The sequence below is a fragment of the Rattus norvegicus genome, chromosome 1 (genome assembly GCF_036323735.1).
Source record: "Rattus norvegicus strain BN/NHsdMcwi chromosome 1, GRCr8, whole genome shotgun sequence".
Taxonomy (NCBI): Eukaryota; Metazoa; Chordata; class Mammalia; order Rodentia; family Muridae; genus Rattus; species Rattus norvegicus.
Genome location: NC_086019.1, coordinates 147,057,922 through 147,070,844, shown reverse-complemented (window position 1 = coordinate 147,070,844; position 12,923 = coordinate 147,057,922). Strand labels below are relative to the sequence as shown.

The following is a 12,923-nucleotide window of genomic DNA, read 5'->3' as shown; positions in this document are numbered from 1 at the left end:
GGAAGACTGGAAGACTCTTAATTAATGTAAACAGAATCAGAAAAATGAAGAAATTAAGACCACAGTGAATCATAACTCTACCTGTGCTAATACTAAGCTCTGCTAGCATTTTCAGTTAATTTCATACTCTTCCCACATGACTTCAGAAAACTTATATTCACAAGTCATTGGAAATTCTGTTCTAAACTATTTTTAGTGGAAACACACAATTTTATTATATGAACATTACGATCTAGTTAACCAACTCTCTCTTCCTAGATATTTGCATTATATATTATATAGAGATTATATATGATATATAAACATATAGATGTTCTATCAGTCTCTCACTAGCATAATCAATATTGTTTACTTTATATATGAAATTTTATTTGCACCCATGCTGGTTCTAAAGGACAACTCTGTCAGCCTCTGTATCTGCAAATGGGAAGTACTTGAAAAAATTGCATTTGTACAGAAAATATGCAGATTCTTTCTCTTCTTGTTGTCTTCTAACAGTCCAGCATAGGAAGCACATGTCTATGCATCTATTATGTGATGACAGTGCAGTGACATGGAAAAGCACCACTTATTCTGGCACCTGTGGGGGGTCCTTGAATCAATTTTTCTCCCACTGAGTGACAACCATGCAGCTTAAAGGCCGAGTGTGGAGGTTTACAGCTAGCATCCCGTCATGTGGGGTGTAGAGGTAGTGGGGTGATCAGGAGTGTGTGGCCAGGCTGGGTTGCAGCAGATCCTGTCTCAAAATCAAATCAAGTCAAATCAAATCAATACAAAACAACATCAAAACAAGCAAATAACAACAAAAATCACAAAACAAAACACCATGAGCAAAACAAAAGAGAATATATTCCAGGGTGAGTGTACTTGGATTGGGATCTAGCTTCTTTGGAAAAGATTATCTGTATGACTTCAGGGAAGTTTCTTGACTTTGCAAGCCTCATTATTCTATGTCACTCTGAGTCATTCTTAAATGAATTACGACCCATTTGGAGGCTTGCGTAACTTGGTTTCTTGTTAGTGTAATTGCCTAGGAGTTGACGTTTGGTTTAAACAGTAGGTAGATCCAGCTTAAGAACTTTGTCCACATGTTAGTCTGACACTCCTTCAGCAGCAAACATGATCACCTGCTTCTTCACATTGAGTTACTGTTGCTATTACTTTTAAAAATATTTGTCCCACAGCCTTCTCTCTCTCTCCTGTTTCTGCTTCTCTGCTTTGCTTTGCATCTGGGGCCCGTTACACACTTTGTTGGGGCTCTGTCTAAAATGAAACAAAGAGACCCTGTTCAAAATTATTAAGAATTTCAAAGTGGCAACAGCCCAGCATTAAACCAAGCTGGGAGCCTTCTGGCCACAACCTCTGGTGACTGCACACACCACATGTTCACAAGTGCAGCCATGCTGGTGTCCTAGGAGCTGATCTCTCAGACAGTACCACCCACCTCCAACTGGGTTCAGTTACTGAGTGAGTGACTGGCTGTAGGATAGAGCTCTGTAGGAACCGCTTTCCTGGTACCTTGACTGTCAATCACTCAAGTGGCCTGTCTTCCCTGGATGGGGCTCAGTCAGCCCAACTGACTCCAGGCCTCTGGGGAGGTAATGGTCTCTAGGACCCCAGCACATTTGGCTTTGAGTGTAAGTGTGCCTTTGGTTACTTATACAAGCTGTGACTTGCACACTGGCTTACAAAATCGGCTGGAAAACAGACCTCTTTAGGCAAATGGAAAGATTTCTTTATTTATTTAGTACATGTTTTGATGACTCTTGCTAGTTTCCTATTGGGGTTATCCTTGTCTTATTAATTTACGAAACTCTCCGTTAAATTAATATTGAACATTGGATTCTTTTTTTTTTTTTGGTTCTTTTTTTTCTTTTTTTCTTTTTTTTTTTTTCGGAGCTGGGGACCGAACCCAGGGCCTTGCGCTTCCTAGGTAAGCGCTCTACCACTGAGCTAAATCCCCAGCCCCTGAACATTGGATTCTTAAACATGTTTTAGAGAATCAGCTGTGTCCTGTTCTAGACTCTGTTTATACAGGCTTGAATCCATGTTCAGGCAGAGCACCCAAAACATAGCAGCTGCCTGGGTCAGGAAGGGCAGGTCCCAGCTCAGCATGGGTTCGAGGGTTTGCACTAAACTTGCCCATGGCTCTGTCATCACTCTGCTGTTGCTCAGTTCAAGTTCATTTGTACTTATTGCTCTTCCTCTCTTCTTCATTCAGTGTAGGTCGTGGCCATGGGAAAGCCCAGGACACAGAGGTCTGGATTATATACTAGACTTATTTATTGCAATAAAGCCCCTGGGCCTCTGTTTGCTCATTAATAAGTAGGAAGTAGACCAGAACTCCGGAAAGTCTCTGATAATTGGCTGCATCAGCGGGAGAGTTACCCAGGCCTCATCAGTGGGCCAGGATGGGTGTGAGGTCTACATTCTTATTAAACACGTACATAAATGAAGTGCGTGTGCAGATTCGGACTAGATGACCTCTGTACGGTCTCTGCATTCTGCCTTCCCCATGCTTCTCCCTCCTGGCCCATCTGGGAGCAATTGGTCCCTACAAGTTGCAGAGGATCTGTGTTTCTGAAAAGACTTCTGGAAGCAACCATCTTGTCAGGGAGAAGTGTTTCTAAGTACTTTCAGAGCATGGAAGAACCAAATCTCCCTCTTTCCATGGTGCCTTTACCTCTGTTCTCAGTTGTCTTTAGGCATCTTAGGTCCTCAGGAAGCTTCCTCATTCAGACCCTGCCTGGCGAGTCACTTCCTTTCTTTAGTTTATAAACAAGTCTTTCCCAGTCCCCTCCCCTTCAGGAAGGAATTCTCAAACCTTGAACCTTGCTGCATATTGAATTTCCTGTGAGCCACCACTCATTATGCCCTTGGTATGGGGGTTGGGCTCTCCACTTATTCAAATCCAAGGTTGCTGGGAAAATGTCCCTCTCTGGGCCTCTGGAAGGCAGCTGCCAAGGCAGTGACCACACATGATTCCTGAACACGGCAGCTCACTGTGGAGAACACAGAAATTTTAGAAGACGTGCCTGGCTGAAGACTAAGTATATGAAAAAATAGAACATGAACATCTCATCAATGTCTTTATGTATTGTTTATATATGGATGCCACATGGCTTTAGACATAGTGAACAGAATAAAATGTATTAATACAAATAAACCAATTGCCTCTATTTCCTTTTAGTTCTTTTTATCTTTATCTTTATTTTATTTATTTATTATTTATTTTTTACCTATTTTATTTGTTTTGGCTCTTTAAGACAAGTCCACACTGTATAGGCCAGGCTGACCTGAACTTTCTTTTTCTTTTGTTTTATCTAGATTTTTATTTTCTTTCAGGCAAGATCTCAGATAGCCTAGGTACTTTTAAAACCTAGTATATGGTAGAGGATGATCTTGAAGTTCCCATCCTCCTGTGTGAGCGCTGGAATTGCAGGTGTGCACTACTGTGCCTGGTCTTCCTCTAACCTTTTCAATGTGGCTACTAGACAAACTTAAATGGCCTGTGGCAGCACACTTTGTCTCCACATGGGGCAGCTCTAGATGTCAGCAGGTTAAGCCTGTCAACCATAAAGGTTTGAAGTTGACTGCGATGGTTGAGAGGTGGGTAGTGACCAGTGGTGGGACACAGGAGAATGACAGGAAGCCCCGTATCCCACATGGGTCAGGAAACTGATACTTAGCATTTCCGTAGATCCCCAAAGATGTGTGTACCTATCACAGTGTAAGAGGCAGTGGTGGGTCCACAGAAGACTGAGGACTCCCTGGCCCAGCCTCTCCCTGCCTGGTTTCCCCTAGACGGCCACTTGTACTTTCCCTGCTTGACCTCCAGCTCAGTTCCTATCCCAGGAACCTCTGTGCTGTCTCCTCTCCTTTCAGTTGGGGTTGGAAACTCTTGGGCAGGCTGGACTAGAGCTATGATGTGGCATGCAGGAGACCATATCACCTCTGGATGAGTTGGGTAGGGGTGAAGAGGGAGCCCACTCTGATGAAGAATCCAGTGGCACCTGCAGCACCAGATTTGTGGACGAAGGGAGTTAAAATGAGGCGATATCTTCTGCAGCCTCATGACCAACTCTCCTGGCTGCTGAATGGTTTCTGCCTACACAGAGCCCTACCTGAGGCAGGGCTGGTGATTGGCAAGGCTGCTTTTGTTCTTTCTCAGGCTTGGTGGTTGAGTGCACACAAATGAATTCTTCCTGTTTGTCTCCCCACTCCCATCTCTGTTTAGGTGTTAATCCCTACAGTGCCAGAGAAATGGATTTTCCAATGACCAAGAAATCTGCAGCTCCCACCGACAGGCAGCCCTACTCTCTCTGTAGCAACAGGAAGTCCCTCTCTCAACAACTGGACTACCCAGTTTCGGTGAGATGGGGGGGGGTCCTGGAGATGTGGGAGGACAGGGGTCTGTGTTATTTCCACAGTGGCTGGGGGAGTCTTTTTAGTTTTTCTGCCCACAGACTGCACAGAGCTTGCTTAGTCAGCCCAAGCATCCCACTAGGCAAAAAGTCATCTAGCAAGGCCCACCTGCCAAGAGCCCCTTGAGCCCGGTACACGTAACCACTGTCGCTTGTGTGCTGTTAGGAGTCAAAAGATAGAGAAAGTCCCTGTTCTCCAGCTTTCAGCTAAAGCTTCTCTTTATTTCCTCTTCATAATAACTGACCTGGGAGGACTAGGGAACGATGGATTTGATAAGCTAAGGAGTTTATTATCAAAACACTGGTATGTAACAGAATTGGGCCTTGCAGTTGCATTGCTTTTAAAAACATTTACTGATTTAGTATGTGTGAATGTCTGTGTGTTTGTGTGGGGGTTGGGAGAGTGAATAGCCTGCACGTGGAGGTCAGAGCACAAATGATGAGACCTGGCTTTATTTTCTTCCATCGTGTGGGTCACAGAGAGACAGAGACAGAGAGATGGAGAGAGGAGAGAGAGAGGCAGAGAGACAGAGAGACAGAGAGACAGAGACAGAGTTTGACTAACTATGTGGACATCTCTTGACCAGTTACATTGGTTGGTTAACCATCACCCATGCTGAGTCACACTCTTGTCTGCATAGGAGCTTCCAATGGAGGGAAACAGGATTCCAGGAAGGCTGTTTCTGGGATTGGGGCAGGAGAAACTTTTGTGTGGCTTAGGGCTATAAAGACGGGGTTATCCTGGTGACTAGAGCAGCTTCAAGCCAGCAACAGGAAAAAAGAGAAAGGAGAGGGGAGGGGTGAGAAGAAGAGGGGAAGAGAGAGAAGGGGAGGGGAAGAGAGAGGAGGGGAGGAGAGAGGAGAGGAGAGAAGAGAGGAGGGGAGGGGAAGAGAGAAGGGGAGGGGAGGGGAGAGGAAGAGAGAAGGGGAGGGGAGAGAAAAAGAAGAGGGGAGGGAAAGAGAGAGGAGGAGAGGGGGGGAGAGAGGAGGGGAGAGGAGAGGGGAAGGTGAGCTTTTCTTTTCTGGGCAGGATTGTCTTGAAGCCCAAATGTATTCCATGTTCCCTGCAGGCTAGTTATGTGTGTGTCTTACCTTGCACATGAGATCTTAGTGAGCAGGTATCCAGCAGCCCCATTCCACACTCAAGACTGACATATTGGTTGAGTGGATAGAAAGCAGCAGATAGAAAATGAAGGATGTAGTCATTTCCTTGGGACCAAGCCCCGGCCTAAGCACCTAAATGGTTAATTATTTCTGGGAGCTACACACACAGGTACGTCTTTTTTAAAAAATGATCTTCTACAGTAGGAAACTTAGGCTCAGAGGGACAAAGTCACTTCTCCATAATCTGCTAAGAATTGGCAGGGCCAGGGGAACCATCTGGAAAATGGATGTGGCTTCCAAAGGTTCAGCATAGCACCAAGCCGTGCTGCTCCTCACTGGGGCTCTGGGACACAAGCCTGCTCTCTGTTGACATTCTCTGCTTCTTTTTTTTTTTTTTTAAACAAGAGGTTCTTTTTTTTTTTTTTTTTTTGGTTCTTTTTTTTTCCGGAGCTGGGGACCGAACCCAGGGCCTTGTGCTTCCTAGGTAAGCGCTCTACCACTGAGCTAAATCCCCAGCCCCCTCTCTGCTTCTTTTATGCAGCAGGTTAACCTCCGTCTGTGGCATTCATGTTCCCTTTTGAGTCTTTGGGTTCTAGACTTCTTGCCTACTGCACCATTATGCCTAGTGCAAGCAGGGCTTTTGGGAAACATGCTTTGAGCTGAACACAATTTTATTGTGATGTCTCAAATTCAGCTGAAAGTCTTGCTTGGCCTTCACGGCTTATGCTGGGGACAGTGTGGTGCGTGATATTATAACCCTTGGCTTGCTGCCTCCCCAAGCCTTTGTGAGCCTTTGCTGCTGGTGTGCAGCCAGGTCATTTGGAGGAAAGCTTCCTGCATAGGCCATCACTTCCAAGTGACACTCCATGAACCACCCTCTAGCTCTTACACTGCTGGCCCTTGGGAGACAGAGGGTGGGACTCTTCTCCTTGGCTGATGTCACCGGTGGCTCATCTCTGCCCTCTTGGCTTCTTCATTTCAGGGCACTGCAAGACCAACTCGGTCACTGAGCACAGCTCAGCTCGGGCAGCTGTCTGGGGGTCTGCAGGCGTCAGTCATTTCCAACATAGTGCTGATGAAGGGCCAGGCAAAGGTGAGCAAAGATCGCCACCAAAGGAAGCACCACAGCAATGCTCACTCTCTTCTGGGAACAGTTGCTCAAAGGACATACACTCTGCAAAAGAGGGGTCAAGCAAGCTCGCACATGCTTGCTGAAGTCAAGGCAACACTGACTCTCCCAGTTCCATAAGTGATAATTTTCTCTCTGAGGACACCACTGTGGTCCCCAACTGCTTCAGCACTCTCCAAACTTGTTCCCTATTCCTCTTGACACAACAATCCTACCACTTAATCTTGCCTGATACATAAGTTAAAATCCCTTACATCGATTTATGGGGCTGGATTTCACCTCCACACTCTGGTGTTGGTAGAAGAAAGTTGGACTCAAACACAATTTTTACGAACTCCATGTCTCCATATGGGTCATTCGGTGGCCATAGATGGTCTGGCTCTGTTGGCCCATCCTGAAGACTCAGAAAGGACTCTGCTCTGTCTAGATGATGATGCTTCATACTAATGTGACAAGGGAGAAGCAAGTGCAGTGTGGTTCTCTCTGGACAGCCCCCTTTCTGCGCTTTCTGATTAATAAGCCAGTCATTTAGTCATGGTGACCCAACAGGGCACACAGTGCAAAGTCCCAGGTATAAGGAAGTGAGTCTGCCTTGGGATGAGCACAAGGGATATCTGGGTGCTCTCTCACCACTGATGTTTTGGTTTTCATATGGACTCTGAGAACTGTGGACCAGAGATGAATGATCTATGAAGACTAGTACCATTACCAGAGGCAACTATCACTTTAAGGGTTTGTCTAGGAACCAAGCACCTGATCCCACCTAGATACTTTAGTGGTGAACCGAAAGACCCTCACTTATTCTACCCCATGTCTGAGGTCAGTCATGAAATAAATGAAGTCAACTGACTTCTGGTAGCTCTCAGTTTGTAAGGGAGTTCCCTGAGGCTGAACTCAGCTTATTGGGGAAATTGCAAAGGTCCTTTATCTTCAACATAATGAATGGGGCTGTAGATGTTTCCTTTGCCATCACCTAAAGCAATCCCGATTGTCCCTTTAATCCACTGGAAAGTCTGTAGGGGGAGTCAGACCATCTATCTCCTCACTCTTACCTTCTGTGGAGCAGCTCTGCCTTGGACTGCCTTGCCTTGTAGCTTTTCCTCACAGCTGAGGCTGTCTCCTCAGCCTCAGTTTCTCAGGATGTGAGAAGGTGCCTAGGATGTGTTTGTCAGCCCTGAGAATGACCTAGAAGTAAAGACAGCAAGCATAATACCTGTAGTAAGAGCAGGAGTTTGGTGTCCTTAGGCAGGGGACAGGTTGGGCACAGAATGGAGGGTAGTAAGGGGCCTTTGTTAACAGCAAGGATGCTTCCTGTGGCACAAGCTTGTTACTATTGATGCTGTTGATGTCTCTGATTCTGCTGGGTATGGGAGTTTATTTTCAAATACAGCCTGTGAATTAGCTGCTGTTATTTTACCACCAGAAACTGGGGTTCAGAGGGAGGGAGTGATTGGATGAAATAGTCAAGTGGAGAGAGTGAGGGTACTAGTCCCTACCCAGCTTCCATCTGTGTGGGAAATGCCAGCCTCGTGGGTGAGCCTGTGGCAAAGCCCAAGCTGGCTATGAACTACTCTCCCCACCTTGCCTGATTAAGCTCTGAAACCTCTGGGATTAAAGGGACTTTGTCTCCTCCCCATTCCTTTTTGTAGGGCCTAAGGGGCAGATCCTTAGTAAGTCTCAGCTCAAAAAACACCTGGAATATCCCTACATCTTGCCCTGTCTTCTTTCCCCAGGGCCTGGGCTTCAGCATTGTTGGGGGAAAGGACAGTATTTACGGCCCTATTGGGATTTACGTGAAGAGCATCTTTGCAGGGGGAGCAGCTGCAGCCGACGGGCGGCTTCAGGAAGGTAGGTTTCCATCCCTCCCTCCGAGTGTGGCTGAGAGGTCACAAGCACCATGCAGTGCCACCAGGGCATCAAAGAGCTTGAGAGCTTAAAATGGGTATTAGGCTATCTGAGTCCACTTCTGGGGTGGTGGGGTGGGGCTCCCCTCACGGACTCTGTCTTAGTTATAGCAGACTATCGTTCTCTTACAACAATACCTCCCCTCCCAGGCGCTATCGTCAGCCCGGGTCGGAAGCATTTGTTCTCCGATTCTATTCCTTCCTTCCTGTGCCCCTGTTCAGTTTCCGGGACTCAGTGATGCCCCATCTCCTTCACCTTCTCTGCCTCCTCCACCTGAAACCATGGGACACCAGGTCCCACACCTCTGTCATAGTCCCACCAAGCTCCAGGCTTCAGGAATACAGAATACAAGGACACAAACCACAGTCCTCACACCAGCGAGAACAAAGGGAAGTTTATTTTGAGCCACATATGAGTGGACATGATCCAGGGACATGCATCTAGATTGGCATGAAGTGGGTCCCTGTGACCTCTTTTTTGGGTAAGGTGGTGATCTCAATACATGAAAAAAGAACTGACCTGACAGTCTGAAAGACTGTACACGCATACAACGATGGTGAGTATCATAGGGCTATTAGGGCAACTAACGGTAGCCTAAGTTAATTTGGCTCTTGATCTGCAGCATTCCCACTCTTCACAGAGAGACAGTTCTGAATAGCCAGTCCGAAAACTTCAACAAAGAGGTATCTTTTCCAGGGAACTTTATCTACAGAAAAACCAGATAGGACCTCTCTTTTGAACTGCCAATGGCTTCCCCATGGGCAGCCCTCCCTTCTGCCTCCCTTGCTTCCTCTCAACTCCTTTCATATCTCATAGGACAGATACTCCCTCTAAGTAAGAGACCTGGGGAACACAGCTGCCAGACAACCCACTGTACCCCACCCTAAGTCTGAGTTTGAATAATGGGCAACCAACTTGGTCCAAAGAGATCCCTGGGAGCCAGGGAGCAAAATTCAAGGGTGGGAAGGGAAGGGAAGGGAAAAAAATGAATTGAATTAGAAAGAACAGTTACTTTCTTGTCAGGGCAGCATCCGTAAGTCAGGCTGGCAGTCTAACCACCTGTAAATCTGAGCAGTGGGCAGGGTGGGGGTGGAGGGGCTGTGGGAACACTACAGTTCCGGATGCAGGCATATATCACAACAATGGAAAGCTTCCACCTTTCTAAATGAGCAAAGACATTCTACGAGGGACTGGAGACATAGATGGCTTTGTGCTTCAGAGCACTGGCTGCTCTTCCAGAGACCCAGGCTTTTAGCACCCACACAGTGACCCACAACCACCCATAACTGCAGTTCCAGAGCATCCAATGCCCTCTTCTGGCCCTCCAGAGCACCAGGCACACATGTGGTGCACTGATATAGACGTAGGCAAAATGCTCATACACATCAACTGATGATTACCAGTCTATTAATAAAAGTATCCAGTACATTGAAAAACATCCTACCTTGGGTTTTGTGATATGTGCAAATTAGGATGAGATTCAAACTTTTGCCATGTTCTTCATATAAGGCCACGACTGCCTTGATGTTTCAGCCTTGATGTTTTGAGTCACCATTAGAGAAATGATGTAACTATCAAAGATTAGAAGACTCCTGACCTGGCTGTTTATAGAAAACGTTGCCAATCCAAGCACTATGCAGCACTGGGCACCAGGATTGTATCATGTGGGCAGTGGGTGTTTTTATCATTGGAGAGGCTTTGGATGAATCATGATGCAGTGTATAGAATGCAGCGGGCTGGCCAGAGACAGGAAGCAGAAGATAAGTTCAGAGGCTGGCACAGGAGGCCGGCTCCTGCTCTTCTGGCTGCCTGGATCAGTAACCCTCCCATTGACTAGAATCAATGAGAATGCACAGAGCCTGGGAAGAGGCAGTACAGGAATGCTTGGGAATGTGAATGTTTCTAGTCTTGGTCAACTGGAGAAAAGGGAAAAAAGGCCAAGGAGGAGAGAAGTGGAAAAAGATTAAGTGTGAACTTCAGGAGGGCGATGAGCCTAGGTGACCACTAGATGGCGCTGTCTGGCAGGCCACTGAAAAGTGGTTGGCCCCTGTGAGCTCTCTGTCAGAGAGGTGAACTGAACAGATTAAACAAGGAAGGTGTAGAGGAGGGAGAGGAGGGGGATAGGGATGGGGATGGGGAGGAGGTCTAGCGGAACAGCTAAGTCACGATCAAGAAGAAAATAGGAGCCAGGGATTGGGGAAGATGTGTGGGTTAGAATCCAGGGTGTTAGCCTTTGTTATTTTGTTACTTTTGTATGGAAACTGTCATTATTTGGGGGTTGAGGGACATTTGTTAATAGCAATAACAAAAACAGAGAATTTCAACAGTCACTTCCTGGCTCTAGCCTCCAATAAGTGACACACTCAAATCTACTCTGTGAAAGAATGTGCTGGCTGTGACAAGCTTACTAGACAGATCAAAGGTACTGACAATTAGTTTTTGTTCTCCTTCCCAAAAACAATTGTGTAAAACAGATGTGGCTCAGGAGTGCTAGTCAGCTGTGGCCAGATGAGGAGTCAACAGAGAAGCCCAGGAGAGGGTTATTGGCCCTTTGGAAAAGGTATTTTGATAACTTATAGCCAGCCCCTGTGGAGTTAAGAATTCATATTCTGAAGTTTTGAATTTGTATATCCTCTTCTCAGCTCCCATTTAATTATGATTTTGATTCTGTTTGTTTCATACCTCTGGCTAGTTATGGACTTGATATGTAGCCCAGGCTGGCCTCCAACTTCTTGTGATCCTGTGGCTTGTGATTACTAAGTTACGGAATTACAGTCATAAGCCCTCAAGGCTGGCACATTTTAAACAGTTTTACTGTGTGTATTCTCGGTCATGCAGTCTTCCAGTGACAAGGGTTGAGTTCTGTCATTGTTCCCTTTGGTTCCAGAAGCCCATCATTTTGAGCTTCTCTGCCACCTCCACACTGACACATAGAATAGTATCTGAGCTGAAAGAAACAGTTACAGCAAGCCGCTAGGAAACAGAGTTGCATCTTAGTGTAGCAAAGTCCGTCTTTGCTGACTGATGGCCCAGGCACTGCTCAAGTATGGTGAATCCAAAGGCCAAGAGCAAGGTTCGGAAGGCACACACAGGAACAGAATACAAGGCCCCAAGTATATTCCAAAACCCCGAATAAAGCTTGTTAGCTACTGTCTTTCTGTCTCTCAATAGGTGATGAAATTCTGGAACTCAATGGTGAATCAATAGCTGGCCTAACACACCAGGATGCTTTGCAGAAGTTTAAGGTAACTTCTCATTCTATATCCACACTCGGGGATGTAAATGTTATACATCAGGCTATAATTGCCATCGCAGAGGCTTACTGCCCAATAAGCTCACCCTTTCTAGTTATTTCAGAACTCTGGCTGGCTGGTTCAACTCAGCTGTCCTGACTCAAACTCCTCTCCAAGCTGACTGAGAAGCTGGCTTCTCTCTGCTTTTCACTGATTTGATCTGCTCGGCCTCAAACTCACTCTGGAAATGTATTCTAATTTTCTGGCTCCTTCTTATTCTTTGGCTGCAGCTGCTTCTACTGATCTGCACCCAACTAAAAAAATGAACTCAATTTTACTGCGCTGAACTCACTGACTCTCCACTAACCCTCCAAACTCATCTCCATTCAACTGAACTGACTCTCTTCCTGTTCTGCTCTTAAATAGCTTCTCTCCTCTGCTATTCTTGTGAAAGTTGAATATATCCTGTCTCTGACTCATTCTCTCAAATCTTTCTCTGACTCATCACTTTGTTTGCCCCTCAATTAGATATCCGTTTCAAACATGGCTGCTTCCTTCTACAAACTAATTTTATCTTAAAGGTGTATACTAAAGGTGTGTTTGTATTGCAATCAGAGGGATTAAAAATGTGTGGCATGTTTGTATCCTACCTGGATCACACACTCCTAGGTCTTTAGATGTCATCCCTTGCCATGTTGCTGGATTAAAATTCCTGTCAATTGGGCACTTCAGGCAATAAAACCAAAGCCAGAAACACCTTCTTCCTCTAAGTCCACAAAATAAAAAATTGATCCTTTACAGGGGTGCCTAGCCAATGGTGGCCCTGGGTACAACATTAAAGAAATTCCTCTACAAAAGATAGTATAATCTGAGCTGGTGTCAAAGGCATTCAAACCACTTAAGATTTATAAAGCTGCCTCAAAGCACTCCATGGTAGTAGATTTATGGATATGCTTTGAGTTTTTAAGACATCACTAAAGTCTACTTTTGAATCTCCATTCAGTTAGTACATTCAATAGTATACACATCCTATGCCATATAACACGTATACTCTGGTGTACATGCATGTACGTGTCATGTGTAACTTGTCACATGTTTGTATATTACCCATGCGCGTGCGCGCGCGCG

The 12,923-nt window shown here is 45.8% G+C and overlaps 1 protein-coding gene across 8 annotated transcripts in view; it reads left to right on the top strand.

The window, feature by feature from the left end:
- Positions 1–12,923, top strand: part of Il16 (interleukin 16) — a 100,326-nt gene that overhangs the window by 56,333 nt on the left and 31,070 nt on the right. For all 8 annotated transcript variants that reach the window (XM_017588676.3, XM_017588673.3, XM_063266338.1 and 5 more), the window contains 4 exons: positions 4,238–4,371; positions 6,511–6,621; positions 8,391–8,505; positions 11,734–11,807. In XM_017588676.3, the coding sequence (XP_017444165.1) occupies positions 4,238–4,371; positions 6,511–6,621; positions 8,391–8,505; positions 11,734–11,807 (434 nt within the window). The remainder of the gene's footprint in view (positions 1–4,237; positions 4,372–6,510; positions 6,622–8,390; positions 8,506–11,733; positions 11,808–12,923) is intronic.